This window comes from Ursus arctos, unplaced genomic scaffold, assembly GCF_023065955.2.
Source record: "Ursus arctos isolate Adak ecotype North America unplaced genomic scaffold, UrsArc2.0 scaffold_36, whole genome shotgun sequence".
Taxonomy (NCBI): domain Eukaryota; kingdom Metazoa; phylum Chordata; class Mammalia; order Carnivora; family Ursidae; genus Ursus; species Ursus arctos.
In genome coordinates, this window is record NW_026623050.1 from 21,397,230 (window position 1) to 21,425,164 (window position 27,935).

Below are 27,935 nucleotides of genomic sequence, written 5' to 3' on the forward strand. Positions count from 1 at the left end.
AACTTAACTTGTTAGGATATTTAAGAACGAGTCAGTGGCTGCTTCTTGTAAATCAATGTCAATATAGAAAATAACTTTTTTCTGGCTTAAAAATTCAAAATCTGAATACACTTCACTTAATTTTTCACATATATATTTCAAATATGAAGTTAGTACATTTATAATCTTAAAGTCTATTCAATAAGCACTTTCCCTATAATTATCAATACTCTCACACTCCCTGATTTATGCATTTCTAATTTCTTTTATTTTGTCTAATTTTGAAATTCATGTGAATATTTACATCTCTTGCTCAAGTTTTATATTCACTGAACACATTTTTAAAATTATTTTCTTTCTTTCATGCATTTCTAATTTCTTTTATTTTGTCTAATTTTGAAATTCATGTGAATATCTACATCTCTTGCTCAAGTTTTATATTCACTGAACACATTTTAAAAATTATTTTCTTTCTTTCTTTCTTTCTTTCTTTCTTTCTTTCTTTCTTTCTCTAAGCAAAGGGACAGGCCTTTTATTAAGCACACAGCTTTATTTATGGTCATTTTTCTGATTATAGAGTTTTATTAACTTTTGCCACTTTGTTCAAAATATCATCCCATACAGATAATTTGTGTAAAAATCTAATATATTTGTACCAAGATGCTTTTGAGTTCAACATAATTTTGACATTTGATATTATATCTTTTCATATTTGATAAACATCTTTAATTTGTATGCAAAGTGTCTCAAGTGCATTTAATCTTGATGCCTATATCTCTGATTTTAATTTGTTTCTAGAATAGACAAGACTATTCCATCTGCTTGTTGAATTACCCCACTCCCAAAATAGATATCCTTTCCCTAAGACTAAAAAAGACAATCATATTTAAATTCACAGGTGAGGCATTTTTTTTATATTAAATTATTATTATGAGCTGAGCAAAGCACAAATTTGGCATAATTATTTTTTGGGAGAAATACTGGCTTGTACACTCTTGTATACATCTGCCATATCTGCCTCATTATCATACCCTGGGCAAGACAATTTTTATGTAAATATAATCTCTTTCTAACTTATTAATAATTTCATAAGCTAGATCATATCTACTCATTCTTTAAAACAAAAACAGTTCTGAGATATAATTGTCCAGTTTTTTTCTTTCATTTCAATCAAGTCAAATAAAGCTCTCCCCTTACCATATTATTCTTAATGTAAATATAACTAATAATCAGACACATTTACTCATTCATAATGGACTATATCTGGTTTACAAAGAGTAAGGAAATATATTTTGCTTCTTTTATTCTCCGTAGTATTTCAGATTTAACATGATTTGCTAATAGGATTACACATTTAAAAAAAATTTTACTAGACAAATAAAACACAGAATCCTTTTAATGATTAGTTATATGATTATAAGTTCCTATAAGTTCAAGTGAATCCAGAAACATGCCAGCATTTGGCTCCCAATAGATTCCTATGATCCTCTGAGAGATATATAATTTTTGTATAAAACACACATTTAAAATCAGTGATACATATTTTATCACACTCTGTAAAGCATCATCTATTAAACTACCAGTTTGAATATATGTTTAAAAATACTTCCAATTTTAAAAAGCATCAAGGTGAAATATGGAATTTTTGTGATCACAAATTCTTTTCAAATTTTTCCAATCTTTGAAAGCACTTTGAGTTGCAAAAATTTAATTATTTTGTTATTATTGCTAAAAAGTATGCATGGGAAACAAAAATAAGGATTCTGTGGTATAAACAAGCTAGTCACAATGAATCAACTCAACATTAGACCTTTTTTTCCCCCAAAGACTCATCTTTTGAAAATTTTCGTCCATCATGTAAAATAGATACTCTAAAATCTGCATCTTGTCCTTGGATAGGCCCATACTCTATTAAAAGCATTTTTATTATATTAGAGATAGGTGGCCACAATGAAGAATTAAATTTATTTCAAAAGACATCTTATTTTTTTGCTCATGCTTATGTTCACTAGCTTCTGAGACTTTTAACATTACATTTTCTTTATCTTTTCCTCACAATTCAGACAGAAGTCTTTAACTCTGAATTTCATAGTAATTCTATTCTAATAGTGTCAATATTAAAGACTTCTAATTTTCAGTGGCTGAAAAATTGTGTTTTTCCAGCCTAACCTGTTACAGTGCCCTATAATTCTGATCAATTTTTGCATGTGTTTTTCATCTTCTGAACAATGAGCTACTTGACTTTTTAGATGCCATATTTTAAAAAAAATTTTTTTTGGTATACATTTTCTGTATATTTATTTTTAATTAAGACATACAGTTAAACATAATAAACATTTAACAATCAAATAGGTGTACATAAATATTTGTATGAAAAATATAAAACATCAATGATTACAAACAACAGAAAATTACATACCAGAAGAATTAGATAGATGTTAAGACTGAGGAATTTATCCCAAATCAAAGAACAAGATACGGCCACGGCCAAAGATCTAAGTAAAACAGATATAAGTAGCATGCCTGATGGAGGATTTAAAGCAACAATCATTAGGATACTCACTGGGCTTGACAAAAGAATAGAAGACATCAGGGAGACCCTTACCACACAGATAAAAGAATTAAAAAAAGAATCAATTGGAGATGAGAATAAAATAAATGAGATTGGAAACAGGCTTGATGCAAGGAACAGCAGGCTAGAAGAAGCAGAGGAATGAATTAGCGACAAAGAAGACAAAATATTGGAAAATAATGAAGCTGAACAAAAGAGAGAAAGAAGAATTATGGGACATGAGAATAGACACAGGGAACTCAACGATTCCATCAAACATAATAATATTAGCATTATAGGAGTCCCAAAAGAAGGAGAGAAAAAAAAGGGGGCAGAAAACGTATTTGAGGAAATAATAGCTGAAAACTTCCCAAATCTGGGAAAGAAAACACATCCACGTCCAGGAAGCACAGAGAACTCCCATCAAAATAAAGAAAAGCAGGCCAACACCAAGACATATAGTAATTAAATTTGCAAAAACATGGTGATAAAGAAAAAAATCTTAAAAGCAGCAAGACAAAAGTCCTTAACTTACAAGGGAAGACCCACAAGGCTAGCTGGAGATTTCTCAACAGAAACTTGGCAAGACAGAAGGGAGTGACATGATATACTCGAAATGCTGAATGCAAAAAATCTGCAGCCAAGAACACTCTGTCCATCAAAGCTATCATTTAAAATAGAAAGAGAAATAAAGAGACCCCAAGACAAACAAAAACTAAAGGAGATCGTGACCACTAATCCAGCCCTGAAAAACATACTAAATGGGACTGTTTGGGCAGAAAGCAAAGACCAAAGTGACAAAGGCAACAAAGGATCAGAGAAAGTTTCCAGAAACAATGACAAAAAAACTAATCAATCCTACTTACAACTGCACCAAAAATGGTAACATACCAAGGGATAAATCTAACCAAAGAGGTAAAAAAACCTGTCTCTGAAAACTATAAAACACCAATGAAAAAAATTGAAGATGACACAAAGAAATGGAAAGACATGCCATGCTCATGGATTAGAAGAACAAATATTTTTAAAATGTCTATACTACCCAAAGCAATCTACACTTTTAATGCAATCCCTATCAAAATACTGATAGCATTTTTCAGTATTTTAATGCACTTTAATGCACGCTTTTAATGCAATCCCTATCAAAATACTGATAGCATTTTTCAGAGCTAGAACAAACAATCCTAGAATTTGTATGCAACCACAAAAGACCCCGAACAGCCAAAGCTATCTTGAAAAAAAGAAGCAAAGCTGGAGGCATCACAATTCTGGACTTCAAGTTATATTACAAAGCTGTAATTATCAAAACAGTATGGTACTGGCACAAAAACAGACTTATAGACTAGAATAGAAAACCGAGAAATGAACCCCACAACTATATGGTCAATTCATCTCCAACAAAGAAGGAAAGAATATCCACTGGAAAAAAGACAGTCTCTTCAATAAACGGTGTTGGGAAAGCTGGACAGCAAGATGCAGAAAAATGAAACTGGACCACCTTACATTATACACAAAAATAAATTCAAAATGGATGAAAGACCTAAATGTGAGATAGGAAACCATTAAAATCCTAGAGAAGAACACAGGCAGCAACCCTTTGACATTGGCCGTAGCAACTTCTTTCTAGAGATGTCTCCTGAGGCAAGGGAAACAAAAACAAAAATAAACTATTGGGACCTCATCAAAATAAAACGCTTCTGCACAGCAAAGGAAACAATCAACAAAACTAAAAGGCAACCTATAGAATGGAAGAAGATATTTGCAAATGACATATCTGATAAAGCGTTATATCCAAAATACATAAAACACTTATAAAACTCAATACTCAAAAAATGAGTAATCCAATTCAGAAAGGGGCAGAAGACATGAATAGACTTTTTTCAGAGAAGACACACAGATGGCCAGCAGAAACATGAAGATACTCAACATCACTCATCATCAGGCAAATACAAATCAAAACTACAATGAGATATTATGTATGCCTATCAGAATGGCTAAAATCAACAACACAAGAAACAACAGCCAAGGCAAGGATATGGAGAAAGGGGAATCCTCTTGCACTGTCGGTGGGAATGCAAACTGGTGCAGCCACTCTGGAGAACAGTATGGAGGTTCCTTGTTAGGTTAAAAATAGAATTACCCTACGATCCAGCAACTGCCCTACTTGGTATCTACCCAAAGAATACAAGACATTAATTCAAAGGGATACATGTACCCTGATGTTTATAGCAGCATTATCTATAGTAGCCAAGTAATGGAAACAGCCAGTGTCACTGACTGATGAATGGATAAAGAAGATCTGTTTTATATATATATGGGGGAATGAAATCTTGCCATTTACAACAACATGGATGGAGCTAGAGAGTATTATGCTAAGCAAAATAAGTCAGTCTGAGAAAGACAAATACCATATGATTTCACTCATATGTAGAGTTTAGTCAAAAAAGAAATGACCAAAGCGGGGAGAAAGAGAGAGGGAAGCAAACCAAGAAACAGATTCTTAATGAGAGAGAACAAACTGATGGTTACCAGAGTGGATGTGGGTGGAGGGATGGGTAAAGTAGGTGATGGGGATTAGAAGTGCACTTGCTGTGATGAGTACCAGGTGTTACTTGGATGTGTTCAATCACTATCTTGTACACCTGAAACTAATATTACACTGTATATTAACTAACTGGAATTTAAATTAACACTTAAGAAAAAAAAAGAAAGAAAGAAAGAAAGAAAGAAAGAAAGAAAGAAAGAAAGAAAGGCATCCGTACCTGACTCCTCTCTCTCAGTCCCTACCTATGTTATAATGAAATTCCACTAACCCTGAAATCGGAGGGGAAGATTCATGGTATATATTTAGTTAGGGAACAATAGCAATAGATTGTTGTGGTGTATAGAATACACACAGTAGCAGAACAGAAGCTATGTTAGAAGCCACTAAATCATATGGATTCCAACTATAATCTAGTATTTGAAAGGAATTAGTTTTCAAAAGAGAAAATGTAAAACTATAGAAATGAAAAAGAGTGATACCAGGAAAATATTATCTGGGCATGATAACACTGATTCTAATACAATGCATCTGAACAAAATCTTGAAGACTAACTCAAGCTATCCATCCTATCAGAGGTGTACCTAAAATAAATACCTGCATCTATTCAAAGAACTATCCACATCAGAAACACCTGGACCAAGATTGTTCTATGTGGTCTTCCATTCAATATGGCTTTCTTTAACTCTGCTTGTGGCTTGTTCAATTTTTAGTGTAAGGTTTTTTCTTTTAACAAAAACTTAAGAAATTTGGTTTTTGTATGAAAGGTAGCTTCATTTGACACAGATGAAACAGGGCAATGAAAGGAAAGTAAGAGTTTGATAATTTATTCTTGTCAAGTATGAACGTATCAGAAAACAATCAGTAGATGATGTGATGAAATTATGGATTCATAAATTTTCTTAATGTTTGTGTCTTTACATATTTGGAAAGAAGAGAGGCAAACCCTGTTGTCCTTAGGGCACAGGGACTAACTGTGACTAGGGGATGGAAGAAAAGAATCCTACTCTCAAGACCCAAAACACAGAGCCAGCTTAAGAGTGAGGCTAAACCAGAACAGAAAACATCACCCACTCCCCACCACCTACCTCCAGGATAGCAAACACCAAATAATAAGCAACAACAGTACTGCTAGAAGAAAGGCAAGAGTATATATATAGAGAAAAAGACACACCCTCTAAGGCTCAGTCTCACAGGGAGAGATAAAGCTGAGTATGAAACAAGAACACTGAGGGAAAAATCCTCCAGCAACATAACTCCCACCCTCAGCACAAAGAAATACTACAGGAATTGAACCTGGTAGTGCGTTGAGGGTAACCATAACAAGAACACCAAAACTCAGATCAACTCACTAGTAGGTGAAACCAAATCCCATAGTAATGACCCGACATAAGAAACGGTATGCCCATTTTCAGATATAAATACTATTTATCTCAGTCCTACATGTAATTTCTTGCTTTCAACCAAACATTATATAATACAAAAAAGCAAAGGGGAAAATGGACTGTCAGGAGACAAAATAATCAGGTGAATCAGACTCAGATATGACCCCATTACTGGAACTATCAGACAGAAAATTTTAAATTACTATTATTAATACATTAAATGCTTTGATGAAAAAAGGAGGACAATATGCATGACCAGAGTGGCAATTTTAGCAGAGGATCAGAAACTGTGAGAATCAATGCAAATGCTAGAAAAAAAAAAACCACATACAATCACAATGACAGGGACAAAAAAAAATATCTTTGATGGGCTCATCAGCAGACGTGACACAAATGAAAAAATGAATCAGTAAAACCGAAGATAGGTCAACAGATAGAAATTACCCAAAATAAAACACAAAAGAAGTGTGTGTGGGGTAGGGTGGAGACTAAAGCAGGGCATCTAAGAACAGGGGCTAACATCAAATGGTATAGTATTTAGGAAATTGGAATCCCAGAAGTAGAAGGTACAGGACAGCTCAGAGAACACCAATCAGGATAAATATCCCAAATAAATAAATAAATAAATAAATAAATAAATAGATAAACATATAAGTAAACATTTGAACAAAACAGATTTAGATACATCTTGCTCAAACTGATGAGAACTATAGTTAAAGATAAAATCTTCAGGGCAACAAAAAAAATTAGACACATCATATATATATATATATATATATATACATATGTGTATATGTGTATGTATATATATATATGGATGAAACAAAGATCAAAATTACAGTAAGTTATTTTGTCAGAAAATATGCAAACCGAGAGACAATAAGATGACTTCTTTAAACTGCTGAAAGAAAATAAAACTGTCAACCCAGAATTCTATACCCACCAAAAAATATCTTTCAAAAGTGAAAAATAAAGGTATTTTTAAATGAAAAAAGCATAGAAGAATTAACTACCAGTAGATCTGCAACATAAAATATATCAAAGGAAGTTGTTTAGGCAAAAGGAATGTGATACTAGACAGAAATGGAGAGCTAACAAAGAAATGAGGAGCACTGGACATGGTAAAAACAAAGTTGAATATAAAATTATTTTTTAAAGTTTTTAACTGCTCTAAAAAATAACTATCTAAAGCAAAGCCAGTAATATTGTATTCTGTCTTTATAACCTATATAAAAGTAAAATATATGACAATAGGAAAAAAGAACCCACAAACATCAGGAATGAATGAGAGAATTATCACTACAGACCCTAAGACATTAAAGATTAAGGGAATAGTACAAACAAGTCTATACAGATAAATTCAATATTAAAAACCACAAACTATCAAAACTCATGCAAGAATAATCATATAACCGGGGCACCTGGTGGCTCAGTCAGTTAAGTATTTGCCTTCGGCTGGGGTCATGATCCCAGGGTCCTGGGATTGAGCCCCGCATCAAGTCCTGTGTCAGGCTCCCTGCTCAGTGAGGAGTCTTCTTCCCCTCTGCTTCTATCCCTCCCCTTCCCCCTGCTCGTGCTCTCACTCTTGCTCTCTAAGAAATAAATAAACTCTTTTAAAAAAGAACAATCATATAACCCAAAAATCCCATATCTATTAAACTTATTTGTAGTTAAAAAACTTTCAAACAAAAGAAAACTTTCTGTGGTGTAAGAGAAAGTTGCTTGGAAGAAGATGGCTAAGTTCTGCCTAGGTTTCACTTATTCACTGTTCAAAATGGAAATGCTGTTCAAAAGATAAATGCTTAACCTGCTTCACTTCAGTATACTCAGAAAGAGATATGGAATACTTTGTAATATTAAAAAACTTACATCAAGAAAACATGTACTTGAACAAAACTATTTCTACATACATCCATTAGACTGCCCAGTAAATAACATTATAGGATAATCCGAAGTATTTTATTCAGAGTGCCTGTTTAAGACAGCTAAAACACATTTAATATATATTCAAAATATTTTTTAAAAAAGATTTATTTATTTTAGAGAGAGAGAGTGCAAATAGGGGGAGGGGCAGAGGGAGAGAATCTCAAGCAGACTCCCTGCTGAGCGAGGAGCTCTACAAGGGGCTCAATCTCATGACTCATGAGATCATGACCTGAGCAGAAACCAAGAGTCAGATGCTTAACCAGTTGAGCCACCCGGTGCCCCCGAAATATTTCTATTTTAAGTATTAGTTAAATCTTTCTGAAAGTCCCAGAAAATAAAGTCATCTGGAAAGATTAATTTTCCAATGTGTCAACTGTTTGACATTTTATTGATTTCAGGATTTTTAAATCATAAATTTATCTCCATTAACTCACTAGATGAATAACAGGCAAGTGAAACATATGATGCTTTTGTAAAAACAAAAACACCTTACAATTTTCCTTATTAGGGTTAGATATTTTTATATCTAATGACAACAAAAAACAAATTCCAAGTTTTTTCCTGATAACATGCCAATAATTGTTATTGATGTATACACAATGAACTGAAATGTTTTAAAAATTAAACCAGTAATACTGTCAAATATATAAGCCTTTAAGGTACAAGTAAAACAAAATTTACCTCGGACACAGGTTGTTGTTCCTTGATGGGAGCTTCATTTTTTAATCTTGAAAACAAAATAAGTATTGAATACTTTATTTTATAACAGAAAAACATGAAACAGTTCTTTTCTGCATGCTTAAAATAATTAAAATGTAAATTTAAACTAATGTAGATTTGTAAATGACCTTTATAAATTAGGGAAAAATAAAATGCATGAAAATAAACAGTAGATTCAATAAATGTGCTAAAGAAATTAATATAGTAGATTAATTCAGTAATACAGTATTAATACAGTAGATTCAATAAATGTGCTAAAGAAATTAATATTTCCTTCTTTTCTAAAAACAAGAGCACTTAAATTTTCTCTATGTTAAATACAATTATAAATAAAAGACATAATATATTAGTAAAACCGTTTCAAAAAAAGAATTACTCTTTAAAAAATAAAAGCAGGTTATATGCTTAATATATATAATAAGTGTAAGTATTTACTATTATAGGGCTTAAAAAGTGAAAGAAGAGAAATTTTATCTATTGTGAAATTCAATATAATGCTATTTCAATATTTATTACAATTAAGATAGCAAAATCACAGAAATATTATATCTGAAGGATATAGTCTCTTAAGAGCCTTCATAAGCACAGCTCAAATATTAACTACAATTTTTTTAAAACTTGGTTTCTAAACAGAAAAACTCATTGTAACTTATTACAAAATTAAGAAAGGCATATGCCATCTATAAAATCTTTTAAAATAATTTCATATAAAAGCTAGCTTTCCCAAAAGATTTAAGAAACTGTTAACTAAATATTATTTGTTGATATTATATATTAAACTCAATTTTAAACTATATAAATCAAGAACCTACCTGTCTGAAATGTCATTAATAGTTAAGTGATTCATTCTTTATGAAGGCTTAGAGCTCTACTTAAAGATTAATATATTTAACATAAGCAACAACTATATTGACTTAAATTTCATGTACAAAAATGAAGACGTATAGTAGGATAGAAATGTCAACTATCCTAAAAGCTACTCTCATGGTTAGTCGATGAAATATGGAGTTGGCAATTTCCTTTATCCATTCTGAGGGCACACTGAAAAAAAACAGGTCTATAAATGCTAATGCTTTACTAGATATTGATAATAATTTGTGTAAAATTACTTATCTATATTTTAGTTATTACACAAAATTGCAAACAATTTAAAATAGAGTGTGTCATTTTTTGTTCTTTTATTATATTGGTAGTATATTACAATAATTAACAACTAACTAAACAATTTTAAATGAATAAAACTTGCAGAAATATTGACAAAATGCATAAATGTCAATCATTTTGGAGGTTAAGGATTTTGTAATTCTTTTGAATGTTTAATTGTGAACAACAATATTCATAAAGATGAAATTTCATGTTAGTCTTAATGATTTATACAGGAAAATGACAGTCTTAAGAATAACATGTATAAAGTCGTATGAAAACATGAAAAATTAGTGTGAAGAAACAAAAAGTAGATATTGGATTAATGAAGTTTTGAAATGAATTTGTATACTATAACTGATTTTTATTTCTAGGCAGTTAATAATTTTAAACTCAGTTTGAAAAGCTCGTTTAAACAAACTGGTCAAACAAGTTTAAGAATATTTTATAAAAGAATTTCCCTCTTAGTTTACTGTTGAAAATATTACCAAGATCAACCTTACATTCTTACAAAGGAAACATTACCATGCTAATCATTTTCACATACGGCTGTTCTAATAGACTGATTTTATGCAACAATTAAAATGAAAGCTATTAGGCATGTGTTACTATTACTGCTGATATTTCAATTGGAGAAATTAAGTCCTCTTACCATCTCTGCAAGAGAGGTTAGTGACAGAGTTTTTTATTACTCTTCATCTTACTAAGAAACTGGTAGATGAGAACAAAATTAGTTACTGAAATAATTAGCACTAAGATCCCAATCTTATTTTCGGGCTTTAACCACACTTGTATTGTGTTTATGGAAGAGAATTATAAGAACCAGGAAATATTTAAGAAAATAAATATTAAAAAATTTCAAAAAGTATCCTATATAAAATTTCACTGAGGACAAAAATTTACTGAGTTATCAATTCATCACTAAAATGTACACTACAGTTTTGTAAATACAAAAGCATACTTGAAGGTTAACAAATTAAAACAAAAAGATAAATTTTAACACAACTACTAACACAGCATTAACACTATTGGAAAAGAAAAAAGTGTTCTTACCTGTAATTCTTATTCATTAAAGATACCTGCTGAAATAGTCATCATTTGAGATACTCAATTGCTTGGTAGAAGACAGTGAAATTTGCTAAGCTCAAAGTTCTGAGCTAAAGACCTGCTATTAGATAATTACACTTTTCACCTGTGAATGTTGCAATAATTTTTTATAGAAAAATGTAGCACAACATTTAAAACAAACACTAAAATTTCAGTGTAAAGAGAACAGAAAGACTGGTGATCAGTTTCAACATGATTACAGATCAAGACTGCAAATAAATTTTTTTTCTTCTGTGTATGAACCTGCTGAAACAGATCTTTTGATAAAGGACAATCCTTTCCCTCTAAAGTTTAAAATAAAATAAATGTCCCTTCTTGCTTTTTTTTTTTTTCCAGGTCACATAACTAATCCAAGGCTATGTGTAAAATAAATATTCTGGGTCAATTACATTAGTATGTTCTTTCGAGGTTTCATTTATATATATACATATCATGGGGTAAAGGGAAAAGCTATAAAGGGAAAATTGTTCAGATTCATTTTAGCCATATTCTTTCCTTCTAATAACATTTAAAAGCCCAAAATTTCAATGCTGATTTTTAAAATGCAATCTCCAATTTAAGAATATTTGCAAGCATACTAAAAAAGCTGAAAAGAAGTTGTAAAAGCCAGTAGGAAAGCCAATCGGTTCTTAAGATCTTCCACTTAGACATTCAAGATTAAATTTAAGATAGTAATCATCAGACTAATAAATTATAGTAAAACATCTAGTGTACAATTTCCGATCATTTGTTCTGAGAGGTGTTAAGTGATATGTGGACAGGGTCACTGAGCTAAGTATTTACTGGGTTGCTCATACATCAGGTACGTGCTAAGAGTTCTAGTCCAAAATTAAGACACAATCCCGCCTATCGAGGAGTTCGTCATCAAGGAAACATATTGAAGCAAATGCTTATGGAATTGTGAAAAATGTTTTAAAAAAAGAGAGAGACATCTATATGATGGAATGGCTGTACAAAGGACTGAGCCACTACAAAAGGGAAAGACGCAAGAAAGCAGTGAAGATACTATAGTAAACCTGGTTTTGCAGCAAAAGCAGGAGTTAGCAAAGCAGGGGAAGGAGATCCAAGGCAGAGCAGAAATAAGAATTATGAAACAAGACAACAACGGTACAAGAACTTGAGTGGTCTAATATGACTGTCATGTAGGAAACAAAGGAGAGTAGTCAAAAATGCAATTGAAGAGATAGCAAGGGCAAGTTCAAGAAAGATCTTGATTGCCAAGATATGGTGTTTATGCTAAGAATTTTATTCTAAGGCTAACACGGAAGTATGACTTTGTGAATCTAAAAGAGAAAGGGGAGTAGTAGAAGAGGATAAGCTCCACTCAGGAAGCCCAGAGGAGAAACAGTTAATGACTATCTCAAGTAAGGCAGAAGCAGTGTCAATGGAGAAGACAAAGGTTTAGGGAGATGATAAACAAGGTAAAACCAACAGAATGTAAGTACCAACTGGACAAAGAACATTCAAATAGAAATATTTACCACTCGGACCTGCTCAGTCTTATTTATCTCATCCTTAAGGAAAAATTACAACCATCACTTCTGAACAGGTAACCCCAGAGTCATCATCCAGAGCTTTACCCCTCCATTTTTATTATTACTTATTTCCATCAATCGACAATTCAATTCAGAAATATCACAGTATATTAGAATTAGACTTGAGTCCTAAGAGATTGCCCCCATCTTGTAACTGAGAAAAATCTGAGGCATAAAAATGCTAAAGTAATTAATCTATTAAGCAACAGAACCAGGATTAAAAATGATGGCTCTACTTCAAATTTCCACTGCATTGCTTCACAGCCAATTCCTTTCCTGTGAATCAGGCTCCCTTTTAATCATGCCAGGAAAAGTGAAAAAGCTTAACTGATCTCTCTGCCTCTGGATGCTTTCCACTCTCAAACATGCTGAGTATCACTGCCAAATTAATCTTACTAATAGACCAATCCATGCCATTGTTTGCCGAAAATGTCCTATTGCCCATACATCATAGACCTCTTGCTCTAAGACTGGGAAGCTAGATTCTGGTCCCAATGCTACACGTGTGTCAGTTGCTGCCTATTGTCCTGTGAAAACACATTTAAGCTCCGTCCCACCTAGTTCCTCAGCCAATCATAACAAAGCAGGAAGTACATTTGTAAAACCAAAGTACAACCAGAGAAGCAATAGAGTACAGTATGTATTAGTTTGGTCTCTGAAGACAGACTGCTATAATTTAAATTGAGGCTCTCTACCTGAAAGCTATGTGATCATGAGCCAATTACTTATCTGTACCTCAGCTGACTTAATATCCATAAATTGGGACAATAACAGCATGTATCTCATTAGTTTGTAGGAATAAATGAATGAATAAATATAAAACACTTAGAAGAAGGTCTGACACACTGCATGTGCTCAATAAATGTTAGTTATTATTATTGACATGGGTAGAGTGGGGAGTCAACCTTACTGTCCAGAATTTACTGGAGAGGGTACCACACAGGGTCTTAAAGCCTATTACCACTTAAATATCTTCCATATTTTGAGATTTTCCTGCAATACTCCCCCCCCCAACTCCCAAACACAATCCATTAGACATTAATTTAGATTGCTGGTCCACTCCTGTTAGGACCAGCCCTATTTGCTCTCATATAAAATGATCTCCCATTTCTGAACACCTAGGTATGGTCTAAAGTTAGGCAAGATAGAGTAAAAAATCATTCCAGATAGATAGAAGAACCAATTAGAGACAAGGAATCAAGAGAAACAACATATTTATGTGTGAAAATGAGAAGCAGAAAAAAGACCATTAGTGGAGGCAGAAGATTTTGATGCCAGACTAGGGCTCTATTTTGTTATTTTGTTGGCAACGTTGAATCAGCCCTGGATATTTAATATATAATATACAAGCAATTACTATCAGGACCAAAGATGAAAAAATGGTAGTAACCTTAGAAACCCAGGCAGAAGTTGGTAAGGTATGCCCTAAGTGAAGGACTACACTAAAGTTTCATTTGTCTTTCTATTTTACTGGGTCTCCTATCATTCTCTGCTTAACAGGTATCAAAGCCACAAGTCCAAACTGCCAGAAACCACCATATTTTGACACGCAGCTTCTACCTACTGTCTTGCAATTATATACCAGGGGCAAATATGTTGCATCTACTTTGAAAAGGAAAAACTATTTTAGAATTGCTCAAGATTTGGTTTGAGATATTAATGTCTGGTAGGATGAGAGAAATCTAAGGACATGATCTCCCATTATCTCCAATCCCAGTTACATTTCAAAAGTTTAGAAAAGGGAACCACAAAAGACCCTGAAGAGCCAAAGCTATCTTGAGAAAAAAGAACAAAGCTGGAGGTAATCACAACTCCAGACGGCACGATATACTACAAAGTGTAGTAACCAAAATGGTATAGTACTGGCACGAAAACAGACACATAAATCAGTGGATCAGCAAAGACAGCCTAGAAATAAACCCATGCTTATAAGGTCAATTAATCTATAACAGAGGAGACAAGAAGATACAATGGTTTGGAAAAGACAGTCTCTTCAATAAATAGTGCTGGGAAAACTGGACAGCTATATGCAAAAGAATGAAACTGGACCACTTTCTTACACCATACAGAAAAATAAATTCAAAATGGATTAAAGACCTAACTGTGAGGGAAAAATAAAATAAGATGAAAATTGAGAGGGAGGCAAACCATAAGAGATACTGAATTCAAGGAAACAAACTGAGGGTTTCATGGGGGGTGCTTAGTGGGGGGAAGGCACAACTGGGTGATGGGCATTAAGGAGGGCACTTGATGTAATGAGCACTGGGTATTAGATGCAACTGATGAATCACTAAATTCTACCTATGAAATTAAAAAAAAAAAAAAAGACCTAACTGTGAGACCCCAAACCACATAAAACCGTTAAGAGAAAACAGGCAGTAATTTCTCTGAGATTGGCTGTTGCAATATATTCCTGGATAGGTCTCCTTTGGCAAGGGTAACAAAAGTAAAAATAAACAATTGGGACTATATTAAAATAAAAAGCTTTTTATGGAAGTGACAGAAACTATCAAGACAAAAAGGCAACCTACTGAATGGGAGAAAATATTTACAAATGATATATCTGGCAAAAGGTTAATATTAAAAATATATAAATAACACAACTCAACACAAACAAAATAATCCAATTAAAAAATGGGCAGATGACCTGAATAGACAGACATTTTTCCAAAGCAGACATACAGATGGCAAACAGTCACATAAAAAGATGCTCAATATTACTCATCATGAGGGCACTGCAAACCAAAACCACAATGAGATATCCACCTTAACACCTGTCATAATGGCTAAAATCAAAAAGAGAAGAAAGAATAAGTATTGATGTGCAGAAAAAGTATTGATGTGCAGAAAAAAAGGGACCGTTGTAAACTGCTGGTGGGAATGTATATTGGTACAGCCACTGCGGAAAACAGTATGGAGGTTTCTCAAAATATTAAAAATAGAATTACCACATAATCCAGTAATTTCACTACTGGCTATTTACCCAAAGAAAAGAAAAACATTATTGGAAAAGCTATATATATCCCTATGTTCATTGGGCTTAATTTACAATAGCCAAGATATGGAAGCAAACCAAGTATTCACTAATATAGAATGGATAATGAAGTTATATATACACACACGCAAATGGCAAAATCTCATCCTTCTTTATGGCTGTGTAGTATTCTGTTGTGTGTATAGAATACTACACAGCCATGAAGAAGGATGAGATTTTGCCATTTGTAACAATATGGAAGGACCTAAAGGGTATTATGCTAAGTGAAATAAGTCAGAGAAAGACAAATACTGTATTTCACTCATATGTGGAATCTAAAAAACAAATGAATAAACAAGCAAGCAAAAAGTAGAATCAGACCTATACAGAGAACAAACTAATGGTTGCCAGAGGGGAATGGGATGGGGGATAGACAAAATGGGTGAAGGGGAGTGGGAGATCCAGGCTTCCAGTTATGGAAGGAATAAGTCATACAAATAAAAGGCACAGCATGGAGTATACAGCTAATGATATTGCAATAGTGTTGTCTGGTGACAGATGGTAGCTACACTTGTGGTGAGCACAGCATAAAATACAGGGAAGTTGAATCACCATATGTTGTACACCTGAAATTAATATAACATTATGTGTCAACTATACTCAAATTAATTTTTTTAAGTTTAGAGAAGGAAACAAGCGCCAAATAAATTCTGCATATCTCATAGATGAGATCAGTTTTCTTTTTTTCTCCTAAATCAAATACATGAAATGAAGACCCTGACCATTTTGAATACTTAAGATTCTCCAGCTTAGATTATGTCCAGAATGAATAATTCCTTCAAATAATTTCAGAGTTTCACAGAGAAATAATAGAATGACTTCTTATATATTCTTCAATGGTCATAGTATTCAATGGAAGTAAACATTTTTAAAGAGAAATAGTATTCTTTTTTTTTTTAAAGATTTTATTTATTTATTCGACAGAGATAGAGACAGCCAGCGAGAGAGGGAACACAAGCAGGGGGAGTGGGAGAGGAAGAAGCAGGCTCATAGTGGAGGAGCCTGATGTGGGGCTTGATCCCATAACGCCGGGATCACGCCCTGAGCCGAAGGCAGACGCTTAACCGCTGTGCCACCCAGGCACCCCCCCCCCTTTTTTAAAAGATTTTATTTATTTGACAGAGATAGAGACAGCCAGCGAGAGAGGGAACACAAGCAGGGGGAGTGGGAGAGGAAGACATATTTTAGATCTTCTAAACAATAGTGTAAAGATTATTATTAGAGAGAGAGTGCGTGTGTGCGCATGCAAGTAGGTGGGGGAGGGGAAACGGGCAAGGGAGAGAAGGAAGCTTAAGCAGGCTCCATGCCCTGAGACCATCACCCGAGCCGAAATCAAGAGTCAGAGCTTAACTGACAGCCACCCAGGTGTCCCAGGATTATTTTTAATTTCATTTCACAAACGAAGAAACTGAAGTAATCTGAACATAAAGTTAGTGAGAGAGAGGAGTCCTGAACTGATATTTTAACGTCAGTCAGTGTCCTTCCATTGTACTCTGCTTAGAACAAACTTGAAGGTAACTGAGAGAACTAGATCAACTTTTAAAATCACTTCAAATTGCGTCTTTTAGGACATTTGATTCAATCAATGAGACAACTGGTTAAGTAGCCCAGTTTTCCAAGTTTGAGAGTTTATGGATTTACTATGGACTCATACTTTCAAGATATGTTAGAGGGAAATATCTTTCTAACCTGAACTTTCTGTTAAGAAAATTAACCCTGTGTAGGGACAGATGGAACATACCTCAACATCATAAAGGCCATATATGAAAGACCCACAGCTAATATCATCCTCAATGGGGAAAAACTGAAAGCCTTTCCCTTACAGTCAGGAACAAGACAAGGGTGTCCACTTTCACCATTACTATTCAACATAGTACTGTAAGTCTCAGCCTCAACAATCAGACAACAAAAAGAAACAGAAGGCATCCAAACTGGCAAGGAAGAAGTCAAACTTTTACTGTTTGCAGACGACATGATACTCAATGTAGAAAATCTGAAAGACCACCAAAAAATTGCTAGAACTTGATTCAATACATGAATTCTGCAAAGTTGCAGGATATAAAATCACCGTACAAAAACGTTGCATTTCTATACACCAATAACGAAGCAGAAAAAGAAATCGATCCCATTTGTAATTGCACCAAAAACAATAAGATACCTAGGAATAAACCTATTAAAGAGGTAAAAGATCTACACTCAGAAAACTATGAAACACTCATGAAAGAAACTGAAGAGGACATAAAGAAATAGAAAAACATTCCACGCTCATGGATTGGAAAAACAAACATTGTTAAAATGTCTATACTACCCAAAGCAATCTACACTTTTAATGCAATTCCTATCAAAATACTGATAGCATTTTTCAGAGAGCTAGTACAAACAATCCTAAAATTTGTATGGGACCACAAAAGACCCTGACTAGCTAAACCAATCTTGAAAAAGAAAACCAAAGCTGGAGGCATCACAATTCCAGATTTCAAGCTACATTATAAAGAAAGCTGTAGTCATCAAGACAGTACAGTACTGGCACAAAACCAGACACATAGATCAATGGAACAGAAGAGAAAACCCAGAAATGGACCCACAACTATATGGTCAATTCATCTTCAACAAAGCAAAAAAGAATATCCAATGGAAAAAAGTTTCTTCAACAAATGGTGTTGGGAAAACTGGACAGGAACATGCAGAAGACTGAAACTGGACCACTTTGTCACACCACACACAAAAATAAATTCAAAATGGATGAAAGACCTACATGTGAGACAGGAAACCATAAAAATTCTAGAGAACACAGAGAGCAACCTCTTTGACCCTGGCTGTAGCAACTTCTTACTAGAACACTGCCAGCAAGCAAGCAAAATGAACTATTGGGACTTCACCAAAATAAAAAACTTCTGCACAGTGAAGGAAACAACAAAACTAAAAGGCAGCCTACAAAATGGGAGAAGATATTTGTAGATAACATATCTGATAAAAGGTTAGTATCCAAATTCTAAAAGGAACCTATCAAACTCAACACCCAAAAAAACAAATAATCCAGTTGAGAAACGGGCAGAAGGCATGAACAGACATTTTTCCATCACTCATCATCAGGGAAATACAAATCAAAACCAAGATGAGCTATCACCTCATACCTGTCAGAATGCCTAAAATTAACAACACAAGAAACAACAGGTGTTGGCAAGGATGCAGAGAAAGGGAACAATCTTACCCTGTTGATGGGAATGCAAGCTGGTACAGCCACTCTGGAGAACAGTATGGAGGTTCCTCAAAAAGTTAAAAATAGAACTACCCTATGACCTAGCAATTGCAGTAATAGGTATTTACCCAAAGGATACAAAAATACAGATTCGCAGGGTACATGCACCCCAATGTTTATAACAGCATTATCAATAATAGCCAGACTATGGAGAGAGACCAAATGTCTATCAGCTGATGAATGGATAAAGAAGATGGACATATATACAATGGAATATTACTCATCCATCAAAAAGAATACAATCTTGCCATTTGCAATGATGTGGCCAGAGCTAGCGTGTCTTATGCCAAGTGAATGAGTCAGTCAAAGACAAATACCATATGATCTCACTCATATGTGGAATTTAAGAAAGAAAACATGAACATGTGGGAAGGGGGGAAAGAAAAAAAGGAGACAGGGAAATAAGCCGTAAGTGACTCTTAATGACAGAGAACAAACTCAGGGGTGATGGAGGGAGACGGGTGGGGGATGGGCTCGATGGATGATGGGTATTAAAGAGGGCACTTGTGATGAGCACGGGGGGTTGTACATAAGTGATGAATCACACAGGTCTACTCCTGAAACCAATATTGTACTGTATGTTAACTAAAATTTAAATAAATTTTTTAAAAAAGAGAAAGGAAAAGAAAATTAACCTTGCAAAACCTAAAATTTTACTTCTATTCTATGTTACAATTAAATACCCAGATAGATAATATACCCTCTATCTTCCCCAGATAGAGGAAGAAAATAGAAATAAGGGTGAAACAAACAGAAAAGTACAATTCCATGATTGAATTATGATCTAACATCTGAGAAAAGAAAATTTTTAAATCACCTCAAAGGTCTACAAAAGGAACAGCCACTTTGTTACTGCTAACTGGCACAGTTCCACATTTCCACAAGCCTGCTAATATTGACTAAGTAGCTAGGAAATGAATGCCTGGTAATAATTTTAAGTTTTCTTCAAAAAGGGGATTCTGTAAGCTCAAAAGGTATGTTTTCCTCCTCAACAGAGAGACTTCTGTACTAGTTTCCAACAAGGGTGTTGTTTCACAGTCTCCAGAACAGAAGAGCCAGAACTATACTCAACTCGACATTGGAGAGGTACACCAGACGCACGCGACTGAAGCACTGCAGTGAAAAGCCATCGACCCAGCAGTCCACAGCAATGTACTGCGTGACCTGGAAACTATACCCCACAATTACAAACACCTACAGTGCAGATGGCTTGCACTAAAAGGATGAGAAGATGCCACTGATAGGCAGTTCCCAGCGTCTTCTGTCATCAGTAGTAGCAGTAATTGCAATGCCAACAGCAGTAATAGCAGTAACGGCTGGAGCAGGAACGGGAAGCGCCATTACAGTAGTAGGGACAGCAGCGGTAGCTGGGGCAGCGATGGCAACAACATGCATTTATTAAGTACTTTTCATCAGGCCAGTGCTAAATAATTCTAATAGTTAAAAAACTTCAATTATTTAAATTAATAATTTAACCAATTTAGTTTCCATACCCAATCTCTATTTCTTACAACCACCCTGCAAGGACGTATTACAGACCTTTCACCGATGAGGAAGCCGAGGCTCAACAAGCTGGTTAGACACCCAACGAGGATTAAACCCAGGACTGCCTTCTTTCAAAGCTGCACTCCTTTCACAACGCCATACTTCATGGTGGTATGGACACAGATATTTTTCAGTGTGGAGGGTTAAAAACAGTAGGTTCCTATATTTCAAGAAATGACACAGAAAAGGAGATGCACAGTAGCTTCTCCAAGTTTGCAGATGAGAGTAAACTCTTTCAGGTAGTCAAATACCAAAATGACTACAGTGAGGCTGCAGAAGGATCTCAAAATCAGAGAGGTGGACTGAAAATATGAGATGAACCATAGTGTAGTCAGTTAGTATAAGGCAGTATAATAAGGGGAAAAATACAGTGATGACTAAAATGAACCTAGGAGCATTCACAGACATTCTCGAACAGCAGAAGTTTGGTGAGCTTTAGATACCAAAACTCTAATGGTATGACTAATGTTTGCTTCAACAGTAACTCCAAAGTTACTGAGTTAGAAATAGAAAGTTAACAGAAGTTAACTTCAACAGTAACTCCAAAGTTACTGAGTTAGAAATAGAAAGTTAACAGAACTTAACTTCAACAGTAACTCCAAAGTTACTGAGTTAGAAATAGAAAGTTAACAGAACTTAACTTCAACAGTAACTCCAAAGTTACTGAGTTAGAAAAAGAAAGTTAACAGAAGTGATCTGTGAAATGGTATGGGAAGCTCAGATTGAAAACTGGAGTTATTCTAATGAAGAAGCATAAAATACAGGCAGGAATAAAATTGTGAAGAGCAGTAATGTAACAGTAGTAACAATGATAATTACGTATGTGTATGGCACTTGTGTATAGCACTTCCTATGGGTCAAATACTTTCTAAGTACTATATGCAAATACTAACTCATTTAATTCCCTCAACACTTTACCAGCAAGTAGTGCTTTTATCTGTGTTTTACAAATGAGGAACAGGCACAGACGTCTGGTAACCTACCCAAAGTCACACACACCCTAGTAAACAGCAGGGTAGGAACTCCACACTAAGCAATCAACGGTAGAGCCTGTGCTGTTCAACCACTGTCCCTGTAGCAGCCTGAGAGGGTTTAATGTAGAGCTGGGTATGAAAACTCCTAATCCTAGTAGCAAGGAAGACCTCCTGACACTAACCAAGAAGGGTAACTTTACAATGTAAGAAACTCCTTAACAGATAATAAAAGGCTGGAAAAAGTAATAGTCTCAAGAAAAGCAAATAAGTGGGTATATTGATGAACTAAGCATAAGGAGTAACAAAGAGAAGCTACAAATAAATATGAGAGATTAATCTTAAACTTCTTAGTGTGAAATCATGAAAAGTAACCATACCCTTCCAAAAAAAAAAAAAAAGAAAAACCCAAAAAACTTGCGCTATAATCAGAGGCAGAATAAGCTAATAACTGGTCTGTCCTTGTCATGTATTTCTTAGATTTTATAAACATAATAGAGGATATCATTTTATTTCTGTAATTTCTAAAAATATATGCACATTGCTAGCATCCAGTTACAAACTACCTTACAAAGATTCATAAACAGGAATGCATGTCTAGGAGTCCATCTTAGTTAACACCTTACACAACTACTTTTTATTTCCCAATTCAGAGAATCCAAAGAATGATTCCTCTAGATCAGCAAATCTACATACTTATTTGTATGGAAATTAATGTCAGAAAGTTAATAAGTATTGAAGGAAAAAAATTCCAAAGTCAAATAAATATTCTTGTTGATATTCACAGGCCACATCTAACAGGAAAAATCCTATATTAAAGAATCTATTTAATTTTAACTTGCATTTCCTAAACTTATTTGACCATGGAAACTTTTCCCCCCAGACAGTTTATGAATTATGGACACACTAGTTCCACAATTCAGAGTTTGGGAAACAAAAACCTAGTTACTTTCTTTTGTAAAAATATAAGAGAATTACTTTTATAAGAGTATATGTAGGGAGTTAAAGGTGCTGAGGAATAACGTGGACGTTTAGTTTTCGTAAGATCAAAAGTTTTTGCTACCAGAGATAAGGATATGTGGCATTCTGTACTGACCTCCTAAGAACAAATTTTTACATGTAGGTATAACCAATATTGAATAAAGAATCCCAAAACTCTACAACATGTCTGCACTCATATTTTAGAAAAAGGATAACCAAGACTCCAAGGACACCACCACTCCCCCGGTTTTCCTTTTGTATCATTGGCCACTCCTGCTTAGTTTCCTCTGCCAATACCTTTCATCTTCCTAATCCTCTATTGTCAGATTCTCCAGAGCTCAATCTGTAGACCTTACCTTTTCTCTATCTCTACTGTGTCCCTTGGTAATCTCTTACAGTCCCACGACTTTCTTTAATTTAAATTTTGTTTTGGGACAATTTTATATTCCCATGTAGTTGTAAGAAATAATATAGAGACTCCACGCACCTTTAGTCCAGTTTCCCCCAATAACACCTTACAAAATTACCGTACAAAATCATAACCAAGATATTGACAGTGATATAATATACCAATTTTATTCGCATTTCTCTGGTTTTACTTGTATTCATTCCCATGACATTTAAAAATGTTCAGTGATATTTACAGCCTAGAACACTCCCCCAACTTCACACAGTGAATGACTATGGCATCTCCATTTGGATGTGTAACAGGCATCTCAAACTAAAACATGCCCCAAGCCAAAGTTTATTCTTTCAAGTTTATTCTTCCTAGTCTTCCCCATCTCGATTAATATCAATGCCATCTTCCCATTTGCTTAGATTAATAACTATGATGTCACCCTCAACATTTTCTCTTATTTCACATTCAAACTATCAACAAATTTAAAATATATCCAAAATCAAACCTCTTATCACCCACATGGCTAGATGCCTCGCATAATCCCCTGCCATCTCCCACCAGATTTTTACAATGCCCCCAACTAATCTCCCTGATTTTGCCCTTGTTCTTCTGTAGTTTATTCTCAAGACAGGGGCTAGAGTGATAGAAGCACTCTTCTCTAAGGTGTTTTGTTGATTGTAGTTTTCACTGAGGTATACAAGACTCCATTATTCAAAATCCTCTAGTGAATGGCTTCTTACCTCAGAGTAAAAGCCAAATTCATACGTGGCCCACATTACCTCACAGGCCCCATCTCCTACCATTCTCTCTTGCTCACTCATTTGTGGCCAACCCAGTCTCCTTGCAGTTTTCCTTTGGGTCTTTACTCAGATGCCATGTCTCAGTGAGGCCTTCTCTGACCACCAAGTTGTAAATGGAAGCCTCCCAACTCCCACCCTGTACTCCTTATCCCCCTTCGCTACTTTATTTTTCCCTACAGTATTGACCACAATCTAACATACTGTATGTTTTTATTGTCTTTTCATTGTCTGTCTTTCAGCACTAAGTAAAACATGAGCTCGAGGAGGGCAGAGATTTCAGTCCATTTTTCTAGCACCTACAATGGTGCTAGGCACAAAGTATATGTTCGAGAAATCACTGAATAAATAAATGAGGCCCCAAAGCAGCAAGGTGTTGGCCAAAATGTGACAAAAATATGGCAAGAATCCTAAGTCTCTATAATTTAGGAGTCATTTTTTTAAAGAATGGCAATGGATTCAAACTAAACCAACCTCACTTTTTATTTGGCGGTAACCAAAAACACACATGCATGAAATGACAATTTCTGATCAGCTGAATAAACTTGATAGTAAGGAAGGATGAGACCCAAACTAAAACTCATCAGCACCAAATTAAAATTCAACCAACCGCCTATAATGAGCAAATTTTGTACCAACTTACTTAAGTGTTTTATTTATACCAACTTTTTAAAAAGGAAGTTATATGTGATAGAATTTTAAGAGTTTAAAATTTAAGAAAATGAACTTGATAATACTATAAGATAGAGTCCTAGGAAAGAACACAAAACTGTGCTCCTACAGTGTGATATCAAGAATGTAGCTTATCGTATTTTTTAACTTAACCAAGGTAGAACAAGGATTTATAAATGAAAAAGAAACTTCTGTTATAAATGGAAAGAAGTTGTTGCTTCTCGGCAACATTACAAAATATTTTTTTAAATTGGGTAGAAAGAGGGTGAATGACAAAATATCTAGAGATAAGGAAAGAAAGACTAGTATATCGCCAAGTCCACTTACTAAGAAACAAGCCACTTTGGGAGCTTTGGAAAATCATTCATTTATATTACTAATTAGTTGGGAAATTTAACAGTAGTGGATTCAACTTTTTTTGATTATTATTTGCAAGGAGCACATAATATGCAGTCATCTAAATTGGCTTTAAATTTCTTTCAAAGTAAAATTAAAGAAGTTCTGATTTTAGAGTAAAAAACATAATTGAGTCATACTTTCAGAGCCTGCCTGTCCTCACAGCAGGTAAGATCATAAAAGGCGTTTTGCTTGTCTTTAAGATTCAAGAAATTAGTATAGTATAGTGACCTTTCAATTGTCCTGGAGGAAAAAATGTAAGATGCATTAAGTAGATATAGCTTTCAGTTTGTAGGCCAAATAATAATAAGGCCTCCATAAAACAATTAAAGCAATTCTCCTATTTATATGATAAATCTATAGCTTTCATATAAATTCTTTATTAGTAAATAATTCCTGAGGCACTTAAACAATACAATTTTTTATTAAGAGAAATTAATAGCATCAAAACTGTTTAGTAGATCTATATTTAATGTAACTAAAATAAACAAATGTCAAATTCTTGAAATATACATATGTATGAGGATATATATATATATACATACATATATATATACATATATATATATATATAAAATATAAACAACTGCATTATTGGCCCCCATAATTTTTAATGTTACCTTTACCCAAAGAGACTACATTAATGGTTAAGTGGATATTATATATTAGATGTATAAATATGTGACTTTAAAACTTGTTTTAACGTCTGCGAGAAGAGGTTTTGCCAATTCTTTACACTTTGAAATCCACAATTATTAAGATAATATTGATCATAATAATCCCAAAGTAAGACAGAGGATATAATAATGTCAAATGATCTGAACAACAGCCAAAATAAAAAGCTATAAATAGGCAGCTATAAGGAAATCCGTAGAGAATTCCAGAGAACCTCTTGGAGTTCTTAACAAAACAAAGCAAACACTAAACAACAGTTTTAAAGAAAAGAATATAAAAATAGACATCATAAAATAGACATCAGTAAATTTGGAGAACATAAAACCAAGTTACCAAAATTAAATTTTTTTAAATTAAAAAATCTGAGAATTGGTATTCTTAAAATACTAGGAAGTTAGTACTCGGTAATATATTTTAAATGATAGAAAAATAACTGCAATTTGGAATATAATTTTAGAGACCTGTTGTTCCAAGGACATGAAAATAACCACGGTTTCCTAACAACCAGAGAGCTTTTGTATTCCTTGGACTGAATTCATGCTAGATGAAGATTAAAAGGCAGCAGCCAAAATGACTATACTTCAACTTGGATGTGGAAGCACTGATCTGATGGGGTTTTCTTGGCCACAAGATACCCACAAGCTTAAGATCAAGAGCCAAAGCCCCCAGTGGGAAGTTGTGCTCAATTTGGTGGGCCTTGAAACCACCTCTGGCTAAATCATCATCAGCCTGACGGGAGGCCAGCCATGAAGGAAGGGAGTCTCCCCAAAATCTGATTTCTTGAGACCAAAACTTAGAGCAGGTCCCACAGTCAAATTATTCACATTCCTTGAAAAGAGAGAACAGGCATCAGTTGTGTCCATCGAAGGGGGACACTGTCCAGGTGTACCCTGGACATTTTTTGAAATCTCTGGGCTGCCTCTGCATCTGAAAAATAAGAAAAATAGCACAATGACAGACAACGGATGAGGAAAAAGACAATCATCTGGCCTAAAAACTTAAGACTTATAAGAAATTAAGAAAGCAGACAAAACAGACAAAAAGACAAACAGCCATATCATTTGGAATGTATTATTCTGAAAGCAAGTACAGCAGAGAAAAACACAAATTATTTTAAGCAAAGTAAGAAATGACCATAGCAACAAAAGTTATTTTTGGAGAGAGCCAACTGGAAAAAAAAAAAACCCAAAACATATGTTAAGATATGTCAACCTGACACAAAGATAAGGTGGAATAAGAATCTAGTCCCATTTGAAGCTGAAAATTGCTGAATAATGAGAGCTAGTGTCATGAACTTGGCTGCTTAACTGCCTTTGTGTAAGAAAACATCTCAGAACTTTGAACTTAGGAAATTCCAACTTGTCTTGCACCAGGTCACGAGCTCCAAAGAGCAGGAACCTATTTCAACAAGCAGCTTTAAAAAAAAAACAAAATACTTTAATATTTTTCATTTCTTTTAATGATACATTTAAAAATGCAATAGTGCTAAAATCCATCAAAGTAAAACGCACTGAATTAAAAATTAAACTTACTCAGAAAGATGTTCAGAAGTTGGGATACAAACAGAAACTGAAATTAGAAGAAAAGTTTTATATTTAAAACAGCACATGAAATATGATGAGTGAGACTAACGATTTAGTAAAGAGCTCATATTGTGGCTGACCAAAAATACTGGAATAAATATCAAAAATCCAAAGTAATACAATTATATATACGTACCTTTCTCTATTACAACTTGACATGTATGAGTTTCATGTTGACGTAAGTGTGTGGCCATATTATCTAAGCCAGAAACATCAGCTATGAAATCACAATTAAGGCACACTAGAGTAATGCCCCTATAAAAAAAAAAAAAGCAAATAGTTTAAAAGAAAAGGTTTTTTTCTTTTATAAAATTCCATACACAAGTTCAGTGGTTATTTGTATAATTTGCTTTTTATGCCAAAACTTTCACTCTCATTTTTGTTGTAAGACTTGATATAACTGAAATGATGCTCCAGAAAATGGAATAGCCAGATTCAAATTATGTCGCCATTTATTTACAGAAAGTATTTTTGTTTTATAAACTTTTATCGCTCATGCTAAAAACTAGGTGACAGGAGACCTACAGCCCAGACTTGGCCTCACTAACAACTCGTGTCCCTTCAACAAGTCACAATTTATCTGCGCCTTTGTTCACCTGCAAAGCAAAGATATAGTATTCATTCACTCAATATATATTTAGTGAGGCTGTCTTTATACATACAGTACTATTATACTATATTGTGATGACCAAAAAATATAGTCTGTGCTCTAACAGAGCTTATAATCTAATGTT

The 27,935-nt window shown here is 34.1% G+C and overlaps 1 protein-coding gene across 13 annotated transcripts in view; it reads right to left on the reverse strand.

The window, feature by feature from the left end:
- The window catches only part of ZNF280D (zinc finger protein 280D), a 296,194-nt gene that overhangs the window by 16,516 nt on the left and 251,743 nt on the right, over positions 1-27,935 (reverse strand). For 11 of the 13 annotated variants that reach the window (XR_008957079.1, XR_008957078.1, XM_057306150.1 and 8 more), the window contains 3 exons: positions 27,338-27,456; positions 27,151-27,187; positions 9,065-9,110 (listed from right to left, as the gene is read on the reverse strand). Coding sequence is in view for 11 of the 13 variants with exons in the window: in XM_057306150.1 (XP_057162133.1) it covers positions 9,065-9,110; positions 27,151-27,187; positions 27,338-27,456 (202 nt within the window). In the remaining 2 variants the exon portion in view is untranslated. Of the gene's footprint in view, positions 1-354; positions 4,167-9,064; positions 9,111-25,988; positions 26,546-27,150; positions 27,188-27,337; positions 27,457-27,935 lie in introns of those variants that run through there. The other 2 variants (XM_057306151.1, XM_048219570.2) reach the window with 2 other exon arrangements.